Source organism: Saccoglossus kowalevskii, chromosome 4 (genome assembly GCF_978046115.1).
Source record: "Saccoglossus kowalevskii chromosome 4, keSacKowa6.1, whole genome shotgun sequence".
In the NCBI taxonomy this organism is placed as follows: Eukaryota; Metazoa; Hemichordata; class Enteropneusta; family Harrimaniidae; genus Saccoglossus; species Saccoglossus kowalevskii.
Window position 1 is genome coordinate 26,101,480 of NC_140644.1, and position 19,935 is coordinate 26,121,414.

Genomic DNA, 19,935 nt, shown 5'->3' on the forward strand with positions numbered 1-19,935 from the left:
ACTCTAGTGACGTCATTACTGGCAAGATGGCCGACGGTGGTGAGAGGTTTTATTAAATTCCCGTGTTTTGTTACTAAATTTAGCCTTTGCTGGAGAGATTTCGCGACCGATAGAAACGGCACAGATATTGGACTAACCAAGCACGAGTATTTACGCCTAGGTTACCTCGCATGAAGTAGAAAAATTCATAGTAGAGTGGCAGTTCTAACAGACGTCGTTAGGAAAAACCGGAAGGCGCTGGCGGCCTGCATACAAATAGACTGACTGACTAGACTAGATATTTCTTCAAATTAAACGCTTTCAAAGATCACGATGAGTGGTGCTGGAAATGGTGCGATGTTTAATGTGTCTTTGTCAGATGACAGTGAGCAAGGTAGGTTAGCCTCGGTTAAGTTTAGTATCAAACTAAAACGTCGTAGTAATCGTATTGTCTGGCGGTCAACGGATGATTCAGGACTCAAGTCGGAGTCATAAAATTGACCGTAATGTCATTATTTCCGGAATTTGATTAAACGCTTTTCATATTTTTCCAGTGACCTTGACTTTTATTAATTTCATTTTTAATATGTACTTATTATTAATGGGATCGATTATGATATAATAACACGTTATAATCCGCCCTGTAAATTAATAGTAAACCACTTGTTCGTTCATAGGTGAAGTTCGCAGTGTAATGCGGCAAAGCAGTAGTATGGGGAGTCAGTTTGCTAGTACCCCAAGCAGCACTTGTAGTGATGATAAAATAACTGACGATGAAGCTGAAGAAAAAGCCAGGCTCATTTGTCAAGTTCTAGAGTTACAGAACACGTTAGATGGTGAGTATGTTAGTAGTAAAATTTACTGAAATACTAATTTAACTTGGTGCATTTTTATCACCTTATGTAATCTCATTTATATGTATTATTATTTTTTATTTGTATATAAGAACTAATTCTGGGTGTCCACTAACCCCACAGTTGCCAGTGTGACAATGCATCTTTTCAAGACAGACAATGTTATGTATAGTGAATATGATTAGCACCTCTGATAATGTTTATGTAAACAATGGGCGGGCCAATCAAATTCCATTTTCCAATATCCAATGATGCAAGCTGAAGCATTGCAGAGCCGCAATTTTAGATGAATTTTAAACCATTCAGAGTAAGTGGAAATCGTTTATAAACCAAAAGTCTTGGTAAAATTGATTTAAAAAGGTGTTTTCATGTATTATTCTGATACAGTGTATGGCAACATTCTATACCATGCTGAGTACATATGCCTGCAATTATGTATGGATATGATGCTGTTATTTAAAACAGTTGATGTCTTTGAACTAAAGCCATTCCAATGGTCATTGGTGGTGCATTATCGAAAAGAACCCTAGCACCCCCAATGTAATTGTAAGTGCCCCTCCAGATAACTGTACGTGTCTTGAAGGTACGGCATATATACAATTAAAATGGGGGGAGAGGCATGGTTAGGGTTAGTTATTGGTAACTGTGAGGGGCCCTGAAGAACTTTTACCACAATTTCTTGCTGATGCATGCACAAATAGTTGCTTGATGTCCAAAAAAAAAATCACATTGCCGCAGCATTTTTTTTTAAAGATTAGACTGGTGTCACAACACCGTTGCTGGATTTCTCAATCGGAATACTAACTTCCATATGAATTCATAACATTTTGTACATCAATAAACCATTGTGATGGGGATAAGCAAAACCTTTTTTAGCCAAACAGTCCGAGTGTCATTCAGTGTCCTGGGTTTGTTATTGATGGATATGAACCTCTTTATTGCATAATTGGTGAAACAGGTTTGTGTTTTGGCAAGAAATGACTGTGAATCCTGTTTTTTACTACAAAATATATAACTTGATTATTGACACATACTGCTGAATTTGATTTCCTGTGGCAGTATGTGAATTATGGTCAAAAATACATCAAAACTCAAGCATAAATACCGTGATTATCCGAGTAAGCGCCGAAGGTCCTTAACATGGAAAATGGACGAAAAAAAAGGGTGGGCGTATACCCGAACATCCCCTGCAAAAAACAAAAATTCACGAACATTTTTAACACGCAGATCAAACTGCGACAGGAGGTAGAATGGTAAATGAAAAAAAATCAACAAAAATAAATGAACAATATGCAACATTAGAAGTAAAATAATTTATTTAGAAGTCGACAATGAGGAATCATTTGAATTAGGATTACCCCACTGACAAACATGCCCAATACACATGAACTCAAAATGAACAAAAGTCTCAGGGTAAAACTGTGTAAAAATATTTGACAAATACCAGATCAACAGTCATACAAGATCAATAATAATTTACACAGTAAAAATTACGAAATTTCATAGTTATTCGAAAATTCATTGCCATCTTTGTAAAAGTCAGAATCCTCAAAGTCAAGTCTGCGTCACTGCGGCTGTCGAACAAAATCACTACAGCTTTGTCCTGAAGTTTGTTGATGTTGTCGCACTCAATTTGAACTTAGCACATTTAATCCATGGATTTAGCTTGGCTATTTAATTAATTCATGTCTAACCAGAATAAAGAGACAAGAAAAATGGGGTCACGGCAAACGACTCTGCTACAATGGAAAACAATGCTTCTGTTCACCACCTGTCAATCATTTTTAACCTTTAAGCATCTGCTTTACTGATTGGCTAAGAATGACATCACTACTAGTGTTTCATCATAGAGATCAAGTCAACATTGCTTTCTTATCAGACTAGACGCTCATCAATCATATGGAAAGTTACCATTCAGCAGTTGGAATGTCTCACTATATGGATATTGAGGTGGGCTTGAAATAGCAAGAATTTTTATTTCCCAACGACAGAAGAATAATTTTCTTGACATTGCAAAATTGCTGGCCCCAGTTATTGATTTATAAAGCTCAATTTGATTCCTTCTGGTTATGGGTTGCTACAATATTGCAACATTTGTTTCATTGTCCATGACACTAAAGCCGAACAAGTGCCCAGGCATGGGCGCTTACTCGGATAAATACGGTAACAAAAGTCTGTGCCTCATGGAATGTATATTGTATATCAGTAGTCTAGGTTATTTGCTCAGCTATTGTGAACAAATTTGCCTCTGCCAGTAAGGGTAATATGAGACACTGACTCCAATTCAGAATTTAACATACATATTTTCGCCAAACATACATATATTGTCTTATAATTTTCTGTGTAGTATCTGCTATTTGTATAAATTTCATTATTCGCTTATGTATTTAATGAATTAGTGCATTAAAATTAATTTATTGATTAAACAGTAAATTGATTGAAGACTTCAACTAAGTCAATACGTGATCTTCAAATCTAAGGCATTACTTCATTATAATAATGCAGTTTTAATTAATTGATTGTCTGAGTACATGCTCATACAACTGTAATCAATCATTATTAAACATCTATATTGGAGCATATTTAAATATTTGACAGTTGTAGTTTTGTGACATAGGTTTAGTATTACAGTTGTATGGGAAGACTTGAACACAAATAATTCACTGTCTGAACATTTCATATAAGCAGTATATACATATGATTCATTGTAAAAGACTTTTTAACAGTGTACACACTGGAGGCTGGTGGTTTCATTAAATGTTATTAATATTAGAGAGTTATTACTTGCCTAAGGCACTCCTGCATAGACATCAAAGATTAATGTTACAGTGTACTGGTGAAAAATTCCTATAGTCATTACATAGTGTAAGGCTGTGCAAAATTACAACTATCAGAGTTTTCCCAAGGCCTTTTCAAGCATAATATATCTGATGCTTGAGTATTTTGAAGACAAAAACTTAAATTTGAAAGAAGAAAAAACGGGTAAACCCTTGTTTTAAATGCAAATTAGGCACAATGCTTTAGCATTTTGCTGGAAAGAAAACTGACTTGCATGTACAGCAGTTCTAAAAATTATTCCGACAGTCCGTTGTCATGATGGCTTGCAACTTTGGTTGGTTGGTTTTGTCCAATTTAGACTTGATGGCACTGTTCCATTGGCGTTCACACAGTTTAGATAATTTCATTATCTTACTAGACAAGGGTAAAGCACGAACTGATTATTTAATCGTTACAAAATTATAACATTTCTTGAATAACATGCAATGTAGATACACAATAAATTTATAAAATAGTTATTGAATGTATGCTCTAGTTTTGTAGATCATCGTGTTGACCACCCCTATGAAATGGTGAATCCCATAGGCATATAGCATTCCATCTGTCAAGTAGTGCCATCAGGTATAGAACAAAGCAAATGTTAAGCTAAATGACTGTCCAAATAATTTTCAAAAATGCTGTAATTATTTTAAACAAATAAAAGAAAATAATGTTGGATTTCAATATTCTTTTTTTTAACAGCATAATGATAAATCGATTTTTGTAAAACTAACTTTGCAGTTGTGGCTTACTGTTTAAAACTCATTGTTATTGTTTTATTGCTAAACAAATAATCAGTCTGCTCGTACCAACTTTAAAATTTATATTATGAACTGTGACATGCTGCTCATTTATCAAATCATACAAGATCATGAAAGGTACTAGAAAAATTCTATTCAGTCTAAAGGGGGCCAGGATTTGTTAGTACTCTCTGATATGCTGAAACTACTAATTGACTTGATATGGACAGCAGTACACTTTATAATTGTACTATTACTCATGAATACACTAGTGAACCTACATGTAGCCTGCAATCACGCCTTTCCCAGTGTACTCAAGAATGGTGAATTGCTACGTAAATGTGTAGACAGCAGAGAATTGATTGGCTCAATGTCATTATTGATTGGCTGTCTCCACGACTTCAGTACATTACCATGGAAACTTGCATGCACACACTGACTCTTAGGTAAGGCTCGCCCACAGCCCTCCAGACCGGTTTACTAGTCTATTATTTATAATTTTTTAAAGTCTCACAATAATAGACAACATATAGTCTAGGTTTCCTCTCTAAATTTCCATTCTGAATCCTTGGAGGTTGAACAAACCGTCCCTCAGTTAGGCTACCGTGTAATTGATTCTAAAATTTTGATTTGCACGTAGATTTATCTGCACGTGTGGATGGTGTGAAGGAAGAGAACCTTAAACTGAAATCTGAAAACCAAGTGCTTGGACAATACATTGAGAACCTGATGTCTGCATCCAGTGTGTTCCAAACCACTTCTCCTAAGAGTAAGAAAAAGTGACTACAGTAAGTGGCTGTATTTATTACATTTCTTTATCACATGGTCACTCATTTGGGATAACACATCTTGGCTATGTCAGCCAGAATTATGTATGCAAGAAGCTATTTCGTACTTATGGATTCTATACTTGAAAAATTACCATGAATATGCCTTTATTCACACATGCTGTTATCTGCCTCTAATATAATAGGAGGAATGAACAACCCACAGCAAATGGATGAGGAGTCAACTCTGTGCGAGATAGTGTGCATGTTATTATGATGAATCAACATATGCTAGGTGTTCAATCAGTAATATTATTTTATTCCCCAAACCTGAATTGTTCGCTGACTAAACATGAACGAGTTTCTGGATTTGTACTGAGATACATAGATAACATTACTGAGTAAATCATAAACAAATGTTTAATTTTGATATATGCTTTATTACATGTGAGTTTTCTTATATCATAATAAATACCTAACAAACCCTGCTGAAAACACTGAAAAATTGAATGATTTGTTGCTACCAAAGTAACATCAAACCGTAGGTTCAGGACCAATAGAAAGCAATAGAGTAACGGTAATACTCTACGTGTATTGTCTGATAATGTTTAACGATGACACACTGTAATTTCTAAATAGGACCTAGTGTGTTATTTTACCTGAAATTAAGTCTGTTATTGTGATGCCGATGATGATTCAGCTGTTGCTCAACCAATTACATTCTTGTTTTGAATATCAATTTATTTTTAATACAAGTATCCTTATATCTGCTTACATTTCAGGACGTCATTGATAACCACCGTTGAAGAAGCCAAATAATACACACCTTTCCAGATGAAATATTCTTGTGACGTTTCACCCCCAATGGATTGAACCAAAATTACAAACAATTGGATCATTGTACTGCAGAGAGTGGGGATGAAATGCTGCATCCATCATCTTTGCTTATGTTCCGTTTACGGCATTGCTCCAAATGTGTTCTCTGTAATTAATGTGCGCTTCCAGACTCTCTCTATTTCCTTGGCTTCTCGTAAAAGCTTTTTACATCGACATTTTACAAAAAAAGACATTGTTTATTGATTAAGATGTGCAATATTTGTCAGACGTTCTCTCTGTGGGTTGGTGTAAGTTTCTTCACGGTATACATGTGGAAGTCTAGTATGAAGTCGCGTATTGATTATATTCACAGCAGCTTACCTCGCAATGCACCATTCACGACAAATGCCTCAAGTTATCAACATAAATTGGCTCGCTTATTGTGAACCTTGTTGAGAGGTACGCTATGAACATCTTCCATGACCAACTGACAGTTTGACAGATACAGTAGCTTTGGTGAGGCATGTGTGCGACGAATGCTACTGTGACAGCAAAAAACTGCAGTGCTTCTTGCAGGATATAGCTGCATCGCTACAGCATGTACAGTCATGTATTTCACTTAATTAGTAATTCATCGGTAGTCTTGTGTACAGATGTTGAACTTTAGTGGTAGTCTTGTTTCTCTGATGTAAACGATAAATAGATTGATAGTTACAATTTAAAGTACTTATGGATAAATCTGATCATGTTGTAAATTAGTTGTTCAGTTTTACTCACTACATGGCGGCATTTGCAAATGTAATTAATTTACTGTATTGCCAGAGAAAATGCATGCAGTCAGTTTATTTAATGAAAAAACAGCTAAAAGTTCATTTTCAGGGGAGTAATTTTTCCCCATTCCAGATCATTTTTGAGGCAAATGATATTAAGAAATCGCAATATATCAAGTGTTAAAGAACACAAGTAGTATTCCAGTGAACGTACTCATAGATAATAATATTGGATTTTTGGTGAGGTTGCACTACACGATTCACATAGGACACATTTGTAGATCTATAATGATTTGTTTTATTGTTAGTGTGCCCTCACTATCAGAATCACAAATTTGAATGTAGTGCGATTCTACTGTAGCTCTTAGCCCCTGTCAACCTAGCCTCCATACATTAGACTTGATTTCAATTAGAGATCTCCTTTTAACAAGGTGAACTTTCCTTTGAACTGAAACCTGTTCAAAATTTAAAGGGATTTTGAGGCCAATTCTTTTTATTCGTATTTAAAAAATGTTTTCTCACTGTCTATGTAGGTGTAGTACATTGATTTCCACCGACACACAAACTTCTAACATAATGGAATGTTTTACTTTCAAGAACAAGGTCAATGAATAATGACGGAAATGAATACAGTTGGTGGCAGAAACGTTTTATAAATTCAAAATGGTTGTTGGATTTTTAATTGGCCAATGGTATTGTAGCCAGTATAATTCAATGTCATGTAATTAGTAAATGTTTTAATTCGAACAAGTAACCAGTCGCAGTGCGTGCAGTATGGGTGTAGAGAATGTTTTTGAGCCAATCATAATTACATATTTGAGTGAGAGCAGAGGGTCAGTATTTATAAATGAGTTTATGCATGAAGGTACAGGTTTCTGCCATCCACTGTATGTTGATGCCTTCATTAATTATTGAGAATTTGCCCATGTTTTCACATTCACATTATAGTAGCCACCTTTTCTTTCATAGTACTTGAAAATTGTCAGTTCATATAATCCACCTATTTCACACTTCCTGATTATTTCTATTTTGATCACAACACATTAAGGTGCCACCATTTCATTCCTTGTTTTAATACTATATAACCATGAATATATACGCTTTGTTCTCGCTGTGAAATTTATTTATTTATTGAAAGTGCAAAAAGAATTCAATCATTTTCAGATTTTTTTTGTGCCAAGTGCCGATCACGAAATATAACTCACAACTGCTACTTATTATTGTTCCTGGTACATTAAAAAGTTTTAGTGAAATTAAGAAATTTACTAGTTTTTTTTATCAAGTAGTATTGCGATAATTTGGAAGTGCTACTTAGAATAGGCAAAAATAGTATGGTTGTAGTGTACAACAAGTTTTCTATTTCCATCACAGACACATTGTTGTACTTTCGAATGTAAAGAAACGAAAGTGACAAATGTCATTTAATCCTTACAAATAATATTGGCATTTGCAACAAATCATACACATTTGTACTGTATCTCAGTTTTAATAGACTGCAGTTTCTTTACTTTGAATCTATCACAGATTTTGTGATTAGCACTATCTGCCTAATACTACTGGTATGTCTGTACTAAAAGTTTTTTTTAATGAATCGAGCATTAAGTTTTTTTTATATATATATATTCCTTTATTTATTTTGTTCACTTTATGCAACAAATAAAATATAATTGTGTCCCAAGATATTTGTCATGATTTTGCATTTATGCGTTAGTGAACTGATGGAGTATGAAGCTCCATAGTCTTGAATGTTTTTACCCCATTATTGACACAATACCAGTCATAAATATAATTACTTCTGTGTTTCTAAACATTAATACAAAGAAATGCTTGGTTGATCTCATTGAGCCAAAAATGATCCAACTCTTTGTAGCCAAGTTCATTGCCTTTCTAAGAGATTAAAATAGAGATGCACAGAATTGAGGCTGATGCCAACATGGGGAAACAATTTGATTGTACCATTACATCATCTATGATTTTTGTATCCCATGCCAACAAGACACAAAAATGTATCATTAAGTGGTCTAATTAGTCACCGTTTGGACACAGTCCAAAAAACTGGGACTTGTGGATTGACATCTGTGCATATCTTAGATATGCCTGGTACAATTACATTCAAACTTCACAAATACATCACACATATTATACATATGCACATCTAATTTTTTCAAGATCTGATTCAAGATGGCCGAATGGCGGCTGTTTTTTAACTGAAAAATCATCAAAATCAAGCATTTCTCAGTTGTTCAGATGGATTATCAAATTTGGTTTATACATTGAACATTGTGCACATTTTGTTTGTCAGAGCAGATTCAAAATGGCAGGCTAGCATCCATTTTGTGGTTCTAGTGCCATATCTCTGACAGTGTTCAAAGTTTATATATTCATCATACATGTACAGATATATTGGTTTGACGATCCAATTCAAAATGGCTGAATGGAGGCCATTTTGTTTTGATTAATGCTGTTTCAGAGCAATATCTGTCAATGTGGACAAGTACTCATACTATATGACTATAAATAAAACTATATAACTTAGATTTGATAACTGGGAATGTGCATGTATGGCATGTTTATACACAAGTGAACTGTCAGTCAAATAGCTCCACTGTCCTACAAGAACATTGTGGTGGCCAAGTCAAGAGTAAATTGTTTACAAAAATAACCTACATATCAAATCAATTGACCTGGGCTGGTATTTTTTTAAGAGTACCTACATACCAAGTATCGGGGCAGTTGAGTCGGTAGTTTTCAGGAAGAAGTTGAAATATAATTTTTTACCCAAAATATTCCCCCCAAAAATAGAATTGAAGTTATCGTTATGAAATGAACAAATCTGACAGAGGTCATCCCAGGTACCAAGTATCAAAACAATTGATTTGTTAGTTTTCAAGTAGTCGTCGAAAATGAAATTGTTGACGGATGAACTATCACCTATATAAACAGCTCTGCTCTGTCATGGATGACAGCAATGCTGAAAATGGGTAAGTAACTTGGACATTTCAACCATATAACAATGATGTACATTTTTGGAAATCTAATTATTGGATCCTGCAGTATTTGTTGCTAATTTATGTAAATTGGGTAATTAGTATGCACATATTTGAACCCTAAACCAATCCTGTATGCTCAAGAGTATAAAAAGATTTTTTACGAAATCGATGAATGCTTCTCGAGATATCGTGGGGCAGAACCTAGTCTATTTTTTTGCTGAAAGAATGTGCTAGTGAACTTTCTATGATATACCTACACTAGGTATAATGTACAACAGGTGTTTTTCCCCCATACTTATTAAATTTGTCAATGCCACCAGTTTATAAATCAGGTGTCAAATCTGAAGTCATAATTTCCATCACATACCTGTATTGCTGTTAATATACAAGTTGTGTTCCCCTGTTTTCAGCATGTCTGGGAACTACTGTATCACAACATGAATTTATCAAAGGTTGATCCAATCAGCGAATTCAGACAGTTATGTGGAGTTTATCACAGATACTATCGACAACATACCCTTTGTTGTTGCACAAGTTCAAACAGAACTTGATGTGCGATTATTAATGGTTTTGCCACCATGTTGTGTGCCACATCAGGTGTGCCTTTACACTCTCTGCTCTTCTGTTTGTGCGTTATGAAATTATTGTTAGGAAAGCCTTTGGAATGATAGGCTTTATTAAAAGAAGACACAACAACTTTTCAAATTTTGACAAGGGCACTCTGTAAACTATGTGTGAAGCCATCTGGAGAACTGCAGTATTATTTTGTCTCTAATGGCAGGTACCACAAATTGATGAAATAGAAAGCGTTCAGTTTTTAAAATTTGTGCTTTAAATCCAATGTACAATATCTTACTTATAGATTTAATAATCCATGCAACTGTTGGTTTATGTTCACTTGTATTAGGGATATGCTTCTAACAGAACAAATACAAGACATTGTATATCTGTCACTAATTTGGCACTAATTACTAGCTGTGATAAGCAAGTTAAAATAGAGGTCAAGGTAGATGAGCGTCTTCGGAAGATAACAGTTTATTTAATTTTATTTCAGTGGAATACATTGATTGCAATCACATCAATAATACCACGAACAATAAAGCATATACAGCCAATCGTTTGATCAAAAGCTGTAAGAATTCTTTATCTTGCATAGTTTATTTTAGTCCCACAACAGTATTTTTTTTAATGAATGTGACGTATTGGTTACTTCACATCGTTTTAGGTTAAAATGTGAAAAACACATTTTCGTTAATTTAATCTTAAAATTAATATCCCACTTGCAAAAGTAAAATACTGTAAACTGCTTTCATTTGCGAGTCAAAGAAATAAAAATGTTTGTAGTGTTCTTACCTAATAAAAATTGTAATGCCAGCAAAATGCTAAATACAAGAGTTCCTTAGCCCTGCTCCTCCAGTACCCTTCCCTCATTTCAATTGTATATGTCCCACCTTCGGAACATGTATTTAGAGGGGCATATACAATTACATTGAACCATTAACTTTTCACTAGTTTAATTTGAGTTATACTGATCGAAACCTGAAATTTTTATATATTATTATTGCCTGCACTACAATAAACCCCCAAAAAATCACCAAATTAAAGCTTGGTAACCTCTCAGTATGTACACATTGGTTTGCGCAACAGTCAAAGTCACTGTCTTATGAGACCCATATCTGGCGCATACATCGAGTGACGACCACCACCCTTTAATGTCATATCGATTTTGTGATACGACCATATTCGATCATCTAACAGGAAAACTTAATCCTGAGTGAGAGTTGATGATTAAATGATCAATCAATCAATCACAAATAAATCCAAGGAAATACTCGGAAAGTAATTTTGGCTATTGACAACAAACTTCTGACGCAACTATCTTGCCAAAATGGTAACTGTTTATTATGTTTAATATGTATAATACTTTACATACCAAAGGCTTCAAACAATTATGCTGCTGAAACTACTTTAAAAGACACATTCAAAGATTTCACCTGATGAATATTTCAATTTACAGTGTCTAGAGTAAAATAGGCTTGATGTACCATACGTACAATTTATATACCGGTACAAGACATGTATAACTGAATGATTTCCATTAAGTAGAATAGCACATATGTATCAAAACACACCCTCCTCCTAGACCAGATAAGCAATAAATCTTTCCTACTGAAAATAAAAATAAAATTGTTTTTAAAGTAACAGCATATTGTAGTAAGTATCCCTTTAACAGAAAGTAATGTATTCATAATGACTGATAAAATTATGATTACCAAGAGTCAATCAAATAAAAGACAAATTTTGATGTTACCCAGTCGTATCTGATATTTTATACTATCATGCTGGAGCACATCAGTACATGCCCTTAGATTATCAAATCATAAAGCATGCAAATTGGGAGAAAATTATTGTTGTCACTGCGAAATTTGCTATTACAGTAAATAGTCAAAAAATTAACATTCAAGAATTCAGGGACCATATTTGCTCTCTTAGAAGTATATCTTCAATAGAATCACTTAAAAACCAAAAATTACATGTGTTGTATACGACATAATTACAATATGATTTATTTTCCTCATACACCTGTAATGTCCCCCAAAGCATAAGCACTTCTAATAGAGCAAACATAGTACTTCATTAGAAGTGAATTATTTGACAGCATTTCCAGGTGTAGACAGTACATCAGTCAAAGGTGTATTAAGTGAGCCTATGACAGCCAAATATGTATTTTTTCCTACAGGATCAGGTGAATCTAACATGCCACCTTGTGGAATACAGGATAAATACAAAATTGTGATTCATACTTACTACACCATAATTCCACTATAACCCCCATTCCCAAATCTTACCTATACAAGACACTTTTTGTCTTATACACTCAACATAAAAATATTTATAAATAATTCTTGGAACTCTCCACCTCTTTATGGATACTTGCGTAACTTGCATTCAAATATCCGTAATGGTAAGTTTTTCATATTTTCAAGTTACACAGGGTACTGTTTGTTTTGTTTTCCTTGTCAGTCCTTTCACATTCCTTACAGGACTCTGTACTCGTAGAAATCCATCAGCCCTTTACTCAGATTCCAGTGCATGAGAAGAGACAAGACATACAAAGAAAAAAGTCCCAACATCGGCGGGTACAACAAAACTACAGTTTTCTTCAGGAAAGGTAATGCTGAAAAAAACAAAGCAGTAATAATATAGTTTTAATGCACAACATTCACTTTCAGTTAATTACAGTAAAATATTCATTGAGACCATCATGGTTAGTTCTAGTGAAGTTGAATAATAGTACCCTTGTATAATAATATGTATATATGTAATACTGTAGACACAAGTGACTTACAAGTACTACAATGTTTGTTGTCAATTACGTACAACTTGTGTACAATATAAGATGTCATACTTTTTATATCAACTCAACTGAGGTATTGTATGTTTTGTTTCTGATTTTGTCACAACAACACAAGTTGTTAATTAAATAAAATCAAAAATCTAGAATCTAGTGAAGTTAAAGTTTTTCCAATGGCAAACTATGTTGTTTGCTATTTGAGGTGTCATTGGAAGACAGACATACACAGAACACTCTGCATTAGGAAGATAAAAACTGTGCACAGCTGGAATACTCACCACTATATCCAAGGAACGTTATGTAAATATAGTAACCAATTGCAATCACCCAAAGCGTGTTACCAAGGAAATAGGAAAAGAACCAATCATGGACAATAACAGCTGAAATCAATAGAATAAATACATAAGGATGTAGATAATACCTGGGCATTATTATTTATGTGTGGTCCACTTACAATAGGACAATATTATACATCTGTTTCTTGAATAATTAGGTTGAATATCCTATTTAGACAGTATAGTGTCTTCAAGGCCATAAAATGAAATCAAGTGAATATACTATTTTTCCTGTATTTTATATTCAACTCTTCAAAATTCTGTGAAAATAAACCCTATTCACAACACCCAAAAAGTTATTTTTTAGCAAAAATTAATTCCAGCTAAAATAAAGTATTTTATAGTGTGACATTTGCATATGATGTCAGCTTGTTGCAATGTTGGTAAATGCTCTATTTAAATTTTACTGTGACTGTGTAATACACATTATGCAACGACAAGTCGTAAAACCTCAAAAGTTCATCCCCCCCCCCACCCGCTCAAAATTTGACCATGCAATTATTCAGTAGATTTTTGTATTTATTGGCTTCTAAAATGTTTACAGAATGTTACAAGTTTTTCTTTTTGGACTTATGGTTAAACATTAATTAATTAATTAATAAAAAAACATTGAGGGAAAGTAAACAGTGCTATGGATGGAGGAAGAATCAAAACAAAACAAATAATCATCTAGACTGCAGACAAACACACAAAATAACTAACTTACTTTTTTAGGTTCTAACAGCAATGTTGAATAGTAATGGTTTAATATGAGCCAGAGCCTTATTTGTTTGCTAATTCTATTCCCTATCATAGGTTTATGTTATCCCATTTTCATTGCTCTTCTTGTCTTAGGATAAAAAACGACAGGCGAAATGATATCCCAAGAGTTGAACGCCTTTGCCCACTTGGTGAAAACATAGAAGTTGAAGATAAATTACACTTTTTGTTGATTCGTCCCTTCTTTGATGAATTTAGGAAAACATACATCCCTAGATATTATTTTACCCCGCCCTCATATGAGAAGCTTTTAACCTTGTTATTGACTGAAGACAGAAATGAATTCAAATCTTTTGCAGCCTTTTTTTTTTCTTTCCCTTAAATTACGTTATGAAATTTATAAACACTATATTGTTACTTTATATTTTAGTTATAGTTTATGTATTTTGGGCCACAGGCCTTTGATTGCAAAAAAAAGACCTTATATATATATAAAAGGTTTGATATAAAAAAAATGGTTTGCTATGAAATATATGTATACTTCAACTTAGTTTTAACATGAGGGAATGTTTTAACATGCTTGACCAATTCCTAAGCTCAGATTTGCCATGTTTTTTCATAGACTGTTGAGTAGTTATGGTATCCTCAGACCTGATTATAAGCAGTATCAATGGTTTCAGATATCAGAATATTGACGAACACAAGGTATATATTGCCTGTTGCCAAAGTGAAGTTTCATTTGTTAGTGTTAATTTTACTAATGTGTTTTTAAAAGGTAAAACAAGTATTAAAAGGGTTTTATAACAGCTTTCATGATAACAAATAATAAGCATTTTATCTACTCTTGCAATAACACCCTATATCTCTAAAAAATTATTTTAATTTTAGTTTTCACAGTACATGTTGGGTATTTCTTGAACACTAAAACAAGAGATTTGTCAATGGGTAGTAACGCTACTTACGTTTGAGGAAAAACAGTTGTAGGAAGTGTAGTATCATGAGAAGAGGAAAGAATGCATTGAGGTGAACATCAAAGGCAAATCCCCATTCAACATCTTGCGGCTTATCACTGCTGGAACTCCTTAGATATTTGTTGGAAATGAACCTGGGTAGATAGAACTATGTCATTTAATCACAGTGCAATACCCAAGGCTTATTGAATTGTGATAAATTCTAACTCAAAATCTGCTTGTATCTGTGAATCAAAGTTAATGGCTGCAAAACTCTTGCGTGAACACAAACTATATGCAATCATTGTAAAAACATATCTAGCAAATGAAAATTCAAAACAGTCAGTGAAGTAACAATGGCATGAGACGTTCAGCACCAATATATAACAAATTTGATGATAAATCTGTTCTGAAGTTTTTGAGATTTAATTTTGCGAATTTAATAGGCAAATTAGCTACTTACCGGTAATATGCAAAGACATAGCCCTAAAACAAATTGTTTCTGCACAATTACCCCAAAGTACCTACTGTATGTTCTAAATTTGATCAAAATACATTCAGAAGTTTTTGGGGAAAAAACAGGAAGAAGAGGGGGTATACAAACTTGTTTGCATGTAAATAATTACTTTGTGGTATCCCTGTAGCAATACTACACTCTAGTGGCTATTTTAAATTAAAAATCGATTAAAATGCGTACAATTTGGGGTTCATAAATTAACAAATTAGTGTTTTTTTAGCTTTCGAATTAATCAATCACAAAGAAACAACTTTCAACAATTTCAGAAAATTCTTGTGTTAAAAAACTACTACCCCCGGTAACTTTAATTAAATGGGAAACTTACCAGAGAATACTTGCAATGACAAGACCAACTCCAATACAATCAACAAATATCACCCAAAGCAAAAATTTAAAGAACGCTACAATGTGAAGTTTTAGGACAATAGCAAAGCCGATTGATGACACTGTAAAGAAAATGATATATCAAATACAAATAGATGAACTAAAAAAAAAATGGAATACAATTTCGTTTTTATAGCATTATTGCACCACACTTTTGAAGCCATTTTGATTATTGTCCAAGTTTAAAAATACCTACCACAAAGACAAATAGCAAGTAGCACAAGGAATGCAGGATCATCACGAGCCCATTGATCTTTGGTCTCTGAAAATAATAATACAAAGCAAGTTAAAGCCTGCATTCAGTGAACGAATAAGTTTGGATAGAGACATATGAACAAATGTTTAGTTTTGGGTTTATTAGAAGTTGGCCAACCTAATGGTTACATCAGGTACATGTATGCATGTGCACAGTAACAGCAGCATGGCCTTGATTAGAGATTGAAAATACCAATTATCAAATATTGCACTTTCCAAATTAAGAACATAATGTAAGTACATCTACAAGAGAAGAATAAAGGACATAAAAAGTTACTTACGTTTTCTGTATTGAAAATTTCTGTAACTGAAATCAAAATAAACATTTATGATAGCACTATTGGAATTAGCCTGACATGGTAGGCAATAATTATTGCATCCTAACTACCGTTATTGCCAAAATGTCTACATTGACATTGAATTGCAACAAAATATTCACAGGCTATGTCTGTATGAAAGTTCTCATAAATATTGCAATAGTTTCTTCTCACATTTGGGAACATAAAAATCAGTATATTTTTTCAAGGGGAGACAAAATATACTTACACTTTTTGTGGGGCAATAAATAAATAAAGCATCTGCCATAGAGCAAATTCAAAGTCCATCTGTCGAAACCGGAGAATCCTTCTCAGGTATTTGTATCTTTTTGCCCCAGCTGTGTGCCTGGCCTGCATCCTGGGGTTGTTTACTCCAGTTGGACTTGGAGGTGGCGACGTCTCCACTTTTGTCAACAACATGGAATTTGTGAACATGTCTGTAAAAATTAACATTGTATTGCAATTGGCAAATGTGTATAATGATGTAATATGTGGGACCCATTTATAGATTATGTTAAATGTTTTTTTTTTAGATATATTGATCTGCATCTCCAAAATATGCATTGTGATCAAAAATTAGATTTATTGAATGTTTAACCAGTAAAAGTTCCTGAAGTACCATCACCCCCTAACCCTACCTTAATCAAAACCATACAACATCACCAATGTAATATATACCACTGTTTCTACACAAATTAAAAAAAGCAATGTCATTACATATATACATGTAACTTTAAACAGCAGAAACATGGAGATTAATAATTTGGATCATACAAAAACATCCCCAAACCATGTCAACTTTTTGTTTGTCCGAATTGAACCTCTCCATGATAAATTATTATTAATGTGACTATAATGGTTAGTTTGACCACTCAAAAAATTATGCTACTGAATTATATTTTAAAATGGTCAGAAAATTAAACATTGTTGTCATCTGTCAAAGTTAGCTAAGTCATTCTATATCTTATGACTGGGGATACTGTGAGGATATTCACTGCTAATTGTGGCACGCACATACAATGAAGTCCTTTTTTTTCCATTTTATCAGAGCTGATAAATTTAATTATTTTTTTTTTTTTCATTAGGACAGAGCACATGTTTATCATAACTGAATTTGCTATTGGAGTCTGCCAAAGAATCATTTTAGTAATACTAGGAATTATATTATTTGTAAATAAGACCCTAAATTAGGAAGTTACCAGCCTATAATCTTCCAAAATATGACTTTTGCAGGGTCAAGTTAGCTGCAGACGATTACACATGGCGTAGTGTAATGTTCTGGCACATTATAACTGAAAAATAGCGAAATAAGTTATCAATAAAAATATAAAAATCACTTATAATATAAATCTGATTTAGAATTCTAGTCTAAAACTGAAAGTTTCCTGTATCATGTCGTATTTTACGCTAATCTATATTTTATCGAAATAATACGACGTCATCAGACAGGTGACTCTCGTTTTGTAAATATTACAATAAATACAGGGAAATTCAACGGATATAATAATCAGAGTTTTGCAGGCATATTCTGGTGCACGATAATTTTAGAAACTCCAGACTGGAACAAGTCGATACCCACCTTCTCAAATGTCCAATAGTATATCGCAAATATCACGTCGAGATAGCGCTGCGAAATGGGTCTTGTTACGGTGTCTGTCGCCCTTAATAACATCCAAACGCGTTGGTTATCAATTGAGTCAATTTTAGTCAACGAGTCCCAACTGTTGACGTGTTTTAGTTATCTGACTCATATTCGTGATCTGCGCAGAAATATCACGCATTACCCAGCAGCCATCATCCAAAATGTCTGCGCCCATGTAAAACGTCGCATCGAATTTCAATGTTCCTTTCACATGAGGTTCAATAGCTGATGCCAAACAAATACGTTTCTTTGACACCTTACCTTTTCCTACGTTTAAACGTGACGTAGTTTGTTTAGAGCCGCGATTACTGTTCGGCGTTATTTTTTTTACTTGAATTCACATGGGCGAATTGTACCGATAAAATGCCAAAATATTGGGATGAGAGGCCAGAGTTACAGGATAAAAGACCTTGTGCTGCAGCAAGGGAAGACCTCAAGATGTGCCTCCTTGCTAGTGATTGCGTACGAAAGGTGGGGATCCATGATAATACCTCGCCAAGCCCGAGGTGACATGTTGATGGGAGGGGTGGGTATGGTGTCATGCTGACAGAGCTGTGGACTATTTCTCGTGAATTTAGCAATTTACTGAATGTTAGATTTCAGATCCTGAGAAAGAAGAGATGCAGCCATATTCGTTTCCATGGAAACTAAAACTGGGTTACATCATAATAAAGAAGCAATCAAGGCTGTTTACGATTGTTTTAAAAAATATGATATTGAGGCAAGAGTTACCTAGGGCCCCCTCACTCATAACAATTATCCTAACCTTGCCTCTCTCTCGGGTACCCCTCCTCCATTGCAATTGTATCCTTGGGCGAACATCCTGGCATTTTCACCACCTGGCAACCATCACGGTGAAAACAAAAGCCAAAAACTCCCAGAAAACAAGATTACCCCTATATATACATACGATTGCTCAGAATTACTTTCTTCAAAGTTGAGTTTGTGCTATTTCCTTGCAGAGCCCATAGAAATACATGGTAGAATGGTCCATAGAACATTCTGTAACGTAGCTTCGCCCCAAAGATATGCGAGTCATTGGGTCACTTTTAATTATTTGGAGGGGCATATTGAATTACATTGGGGGGCTGGAGTGTGAGGGGAGCTTATGGAACTCTTTCCTATTCTTAGTTTGTATAATTCTATTTAACAGGAGGGGAAGACACCAAGAGAATGTCTCAAAGAAGGGAGGGTCAATCAGGAATGCAATGCACTCAGAGTGGCATTTTTTGAATGCAAGAGATCTGTGGTAAGTGAAAACCAACTTTCTGGATGTTTACAGCAAATTCTGACAAATTCTGCTTTATGCTACTATAAAACTTTTTTTTTTTCCACAGCTTGACAACCGAACTAGGTTCAGAGGACGAAAAGGTGATTTAATGTGATTGTGTTTACTATGAAGAGGGTCACCTGTGGCGTATCCACCGACTTCGACTGCATGTGTTTGCATTTAACAGTAAAATTAATGTTGAATCTCATTTCTTGATGTCATCTGCTTATACAGAGGCCAGCCTAATATGCCTTGTAGCAGGAGTTCAGTTTTCCCAAACAACATTCTCTAATTATTTGTCGTATTTTGGGTGTATCTGAATCACTGCTGCAAAAAACATTTCCAGTTTGTGTAATTTTTGGAAAAATGTACACAATCTATAGCCAATAAATCACAAAGTAACTTTTACTACTGGTAAATCCAGTACTGTAATCGTGTACATGCATGTCATAGTTCTAGATACAAAATAAATCATGAT

The 19,935-nt window shown here is 34.2% G+C and overlaps 3 protein-coding genes across 5 annotated transcripts; 2 read left to right on the forward strand and 1 right to left on the reverse strand.

The window, feature by feature from the left end:
* The first annotated feature begins 6 nt into the window (after positions 1 to 6).
* LOC100373973 (short coiled-coil protein B-like) lies at positions 7 to 8,421 on the forward strand. Its single transcript, XM_002736949.4, has 4 exons — positions 7 to 373; positions 657 to 815; positions 5,031 to 5,178; positions 5,940 to 8,421. The coding sequence occupies exons 1-3, from the start codon at positions 313 to 315 to the stop codon at positions 5,171 to 5,173; spliced, it is 363 nt and encodes a 120-aa protein (XP_002736995.1). The 5' UTR covers positions 7 to 312; the 3' UTR covers positions 5,174 to 5,178; positions 5,940 to 8,421.
* A 4,291-nt stretch (positions 8,422 to 12,712) lies between these two features.
* On the reverse strand, positions 12,713 to 18,275 carry LOC100374881 (protein unc-50 homolog A-like). 3 transcript variants are annotated; one of them, XM_006819199.3, is made up of 9 exons: positions 18,125 to 18,275; positions 17,184 to 17,231; positions 16,775 to 16,982; positions 16,510 to 16,535; positions 16,170 to 16,235; positions 15,915 to 16,035; positions 15,085 to 15,227; positions 13,367 to 13,468; positions 12,713 to 12,911 (listed from the first exon to the last, which is right to left on the reverse strand). In XM_006819199.3, the coding sequence occupies exons 3-9, from the start codon at positions 16,978 to 16,980 to the stop codon at positions 12,772 to 12,774; spliced, it is 804 nt and encodes a 267-aa protein (XP_006819262.1). In that variant the 5' UTR covers positions 16,981 to 16,982; positions 17,184 to 17,231; positions 18,125 to 18,275; the 3' UTR covers positions 12,713 to 12,771. The 3 variants fall into 3 exon arrangements, with proteins under 3 accessions (XP_006819262.1, XP_085354140.1, XP_085354139.1); XM_085498014.1 differs by lacking the exon at positions 17,184 to 17,231 and having other exon boundaries at positions 18,125 to 18,272; XM_085498013.1 differs by lacking the exon at positions 18,125 to 18,275 and having other exon boundaries at positions 16,775 to 17,226.
* A 72-nt stretch (positions 18,276 to 18,347) lies between these two features.
* LOC100373820 (cytochrome c oxidase assembly factor 5-like) lies at positions 18,348 to 19,876 on the forward strand. Its single transcript, XM_002736948.4, has 3 exons — positions 18,348 to 18,658; positions 19,341 to 19,436; positions 19,525 to 19,876. Exons 1-3 carry the CDS (start codon positions 18,551 to 18,553, stop codon positions 19,570 to 19,572), a joined length of 252 nt encoding a protein of 83 aa, XP_002736994.1. The 5' UTR covers positions 18,348 to 18,550; the 3' UTR covers positions 19,573 to 19,876.
* Positions 19,877 to 19,935: the final 59 nt, after the last annotated feature.

Bases quoted from the DNA above. Each gene is read 5' to 3' on its own strand.
- LOC100373973 (XM_002736949.4), top strand. From the start codon at position 313: ATGAGTGGTGCTGGAAATGGTGCGATGTTTAATGTGTCTTTGTCAGAT. The intron at 374-656 runs GTAGGTTAGCCT...GTTCGTTCATAG, and splicing joins GTCAGATGACAGTGAGCAAG to GTGAAGTTCGCAGTGTAATG. The intron at 816-5,030 runs GTGAGTATGTTA...ATTTGCACGTAG, and splicing joins GTTACAGAACACGTTAGATG to ATTTATCTGCACGTGTGGAT.
- LOC100374881 (XM_085498013.1), bottom strand. From the start codon at position 17,109: ATGCATATTTTGGAGATGCAGATCAATATATCTAAAAAAAAAACATTT. The intron at 15,228-15,914 runs GTAAGTTTCCCA...CTATCTACCCAG, and splicing joins GTCATTGCAAGTATTCTCTG to GTTCATTTCCAACAAATATC. The intron at 13,469-15,084 runs GTAAGTAGCGTT...TATTGATTTCAG, and splicing joins ACAACTGTTTTTCCTCAAAC to CTGTTATTGTCCATGATTGG.
- LOC100373820 (XM_002736948.4), top strand. From the start codon at position 18,551: ATGCCAAAATATTGGGATGAGAGGCCAGAGTTACAGGATAAAAGACCT. The intron at 18,659-19,340 runs GTGGGGATCCAT...TCTATTTAACAG, and splicing joins CTAGTGATTGCGTACGAAAG to GAGGGGAAGACACCAAGAGA. The intron at 19,437-19,524 runs GTAAGTGAAAAC...TTTTTTCCACAG, and splicing joins TTGAATGCAAGAGATCTGTG to CTTGACAACCGAACTAGGTT.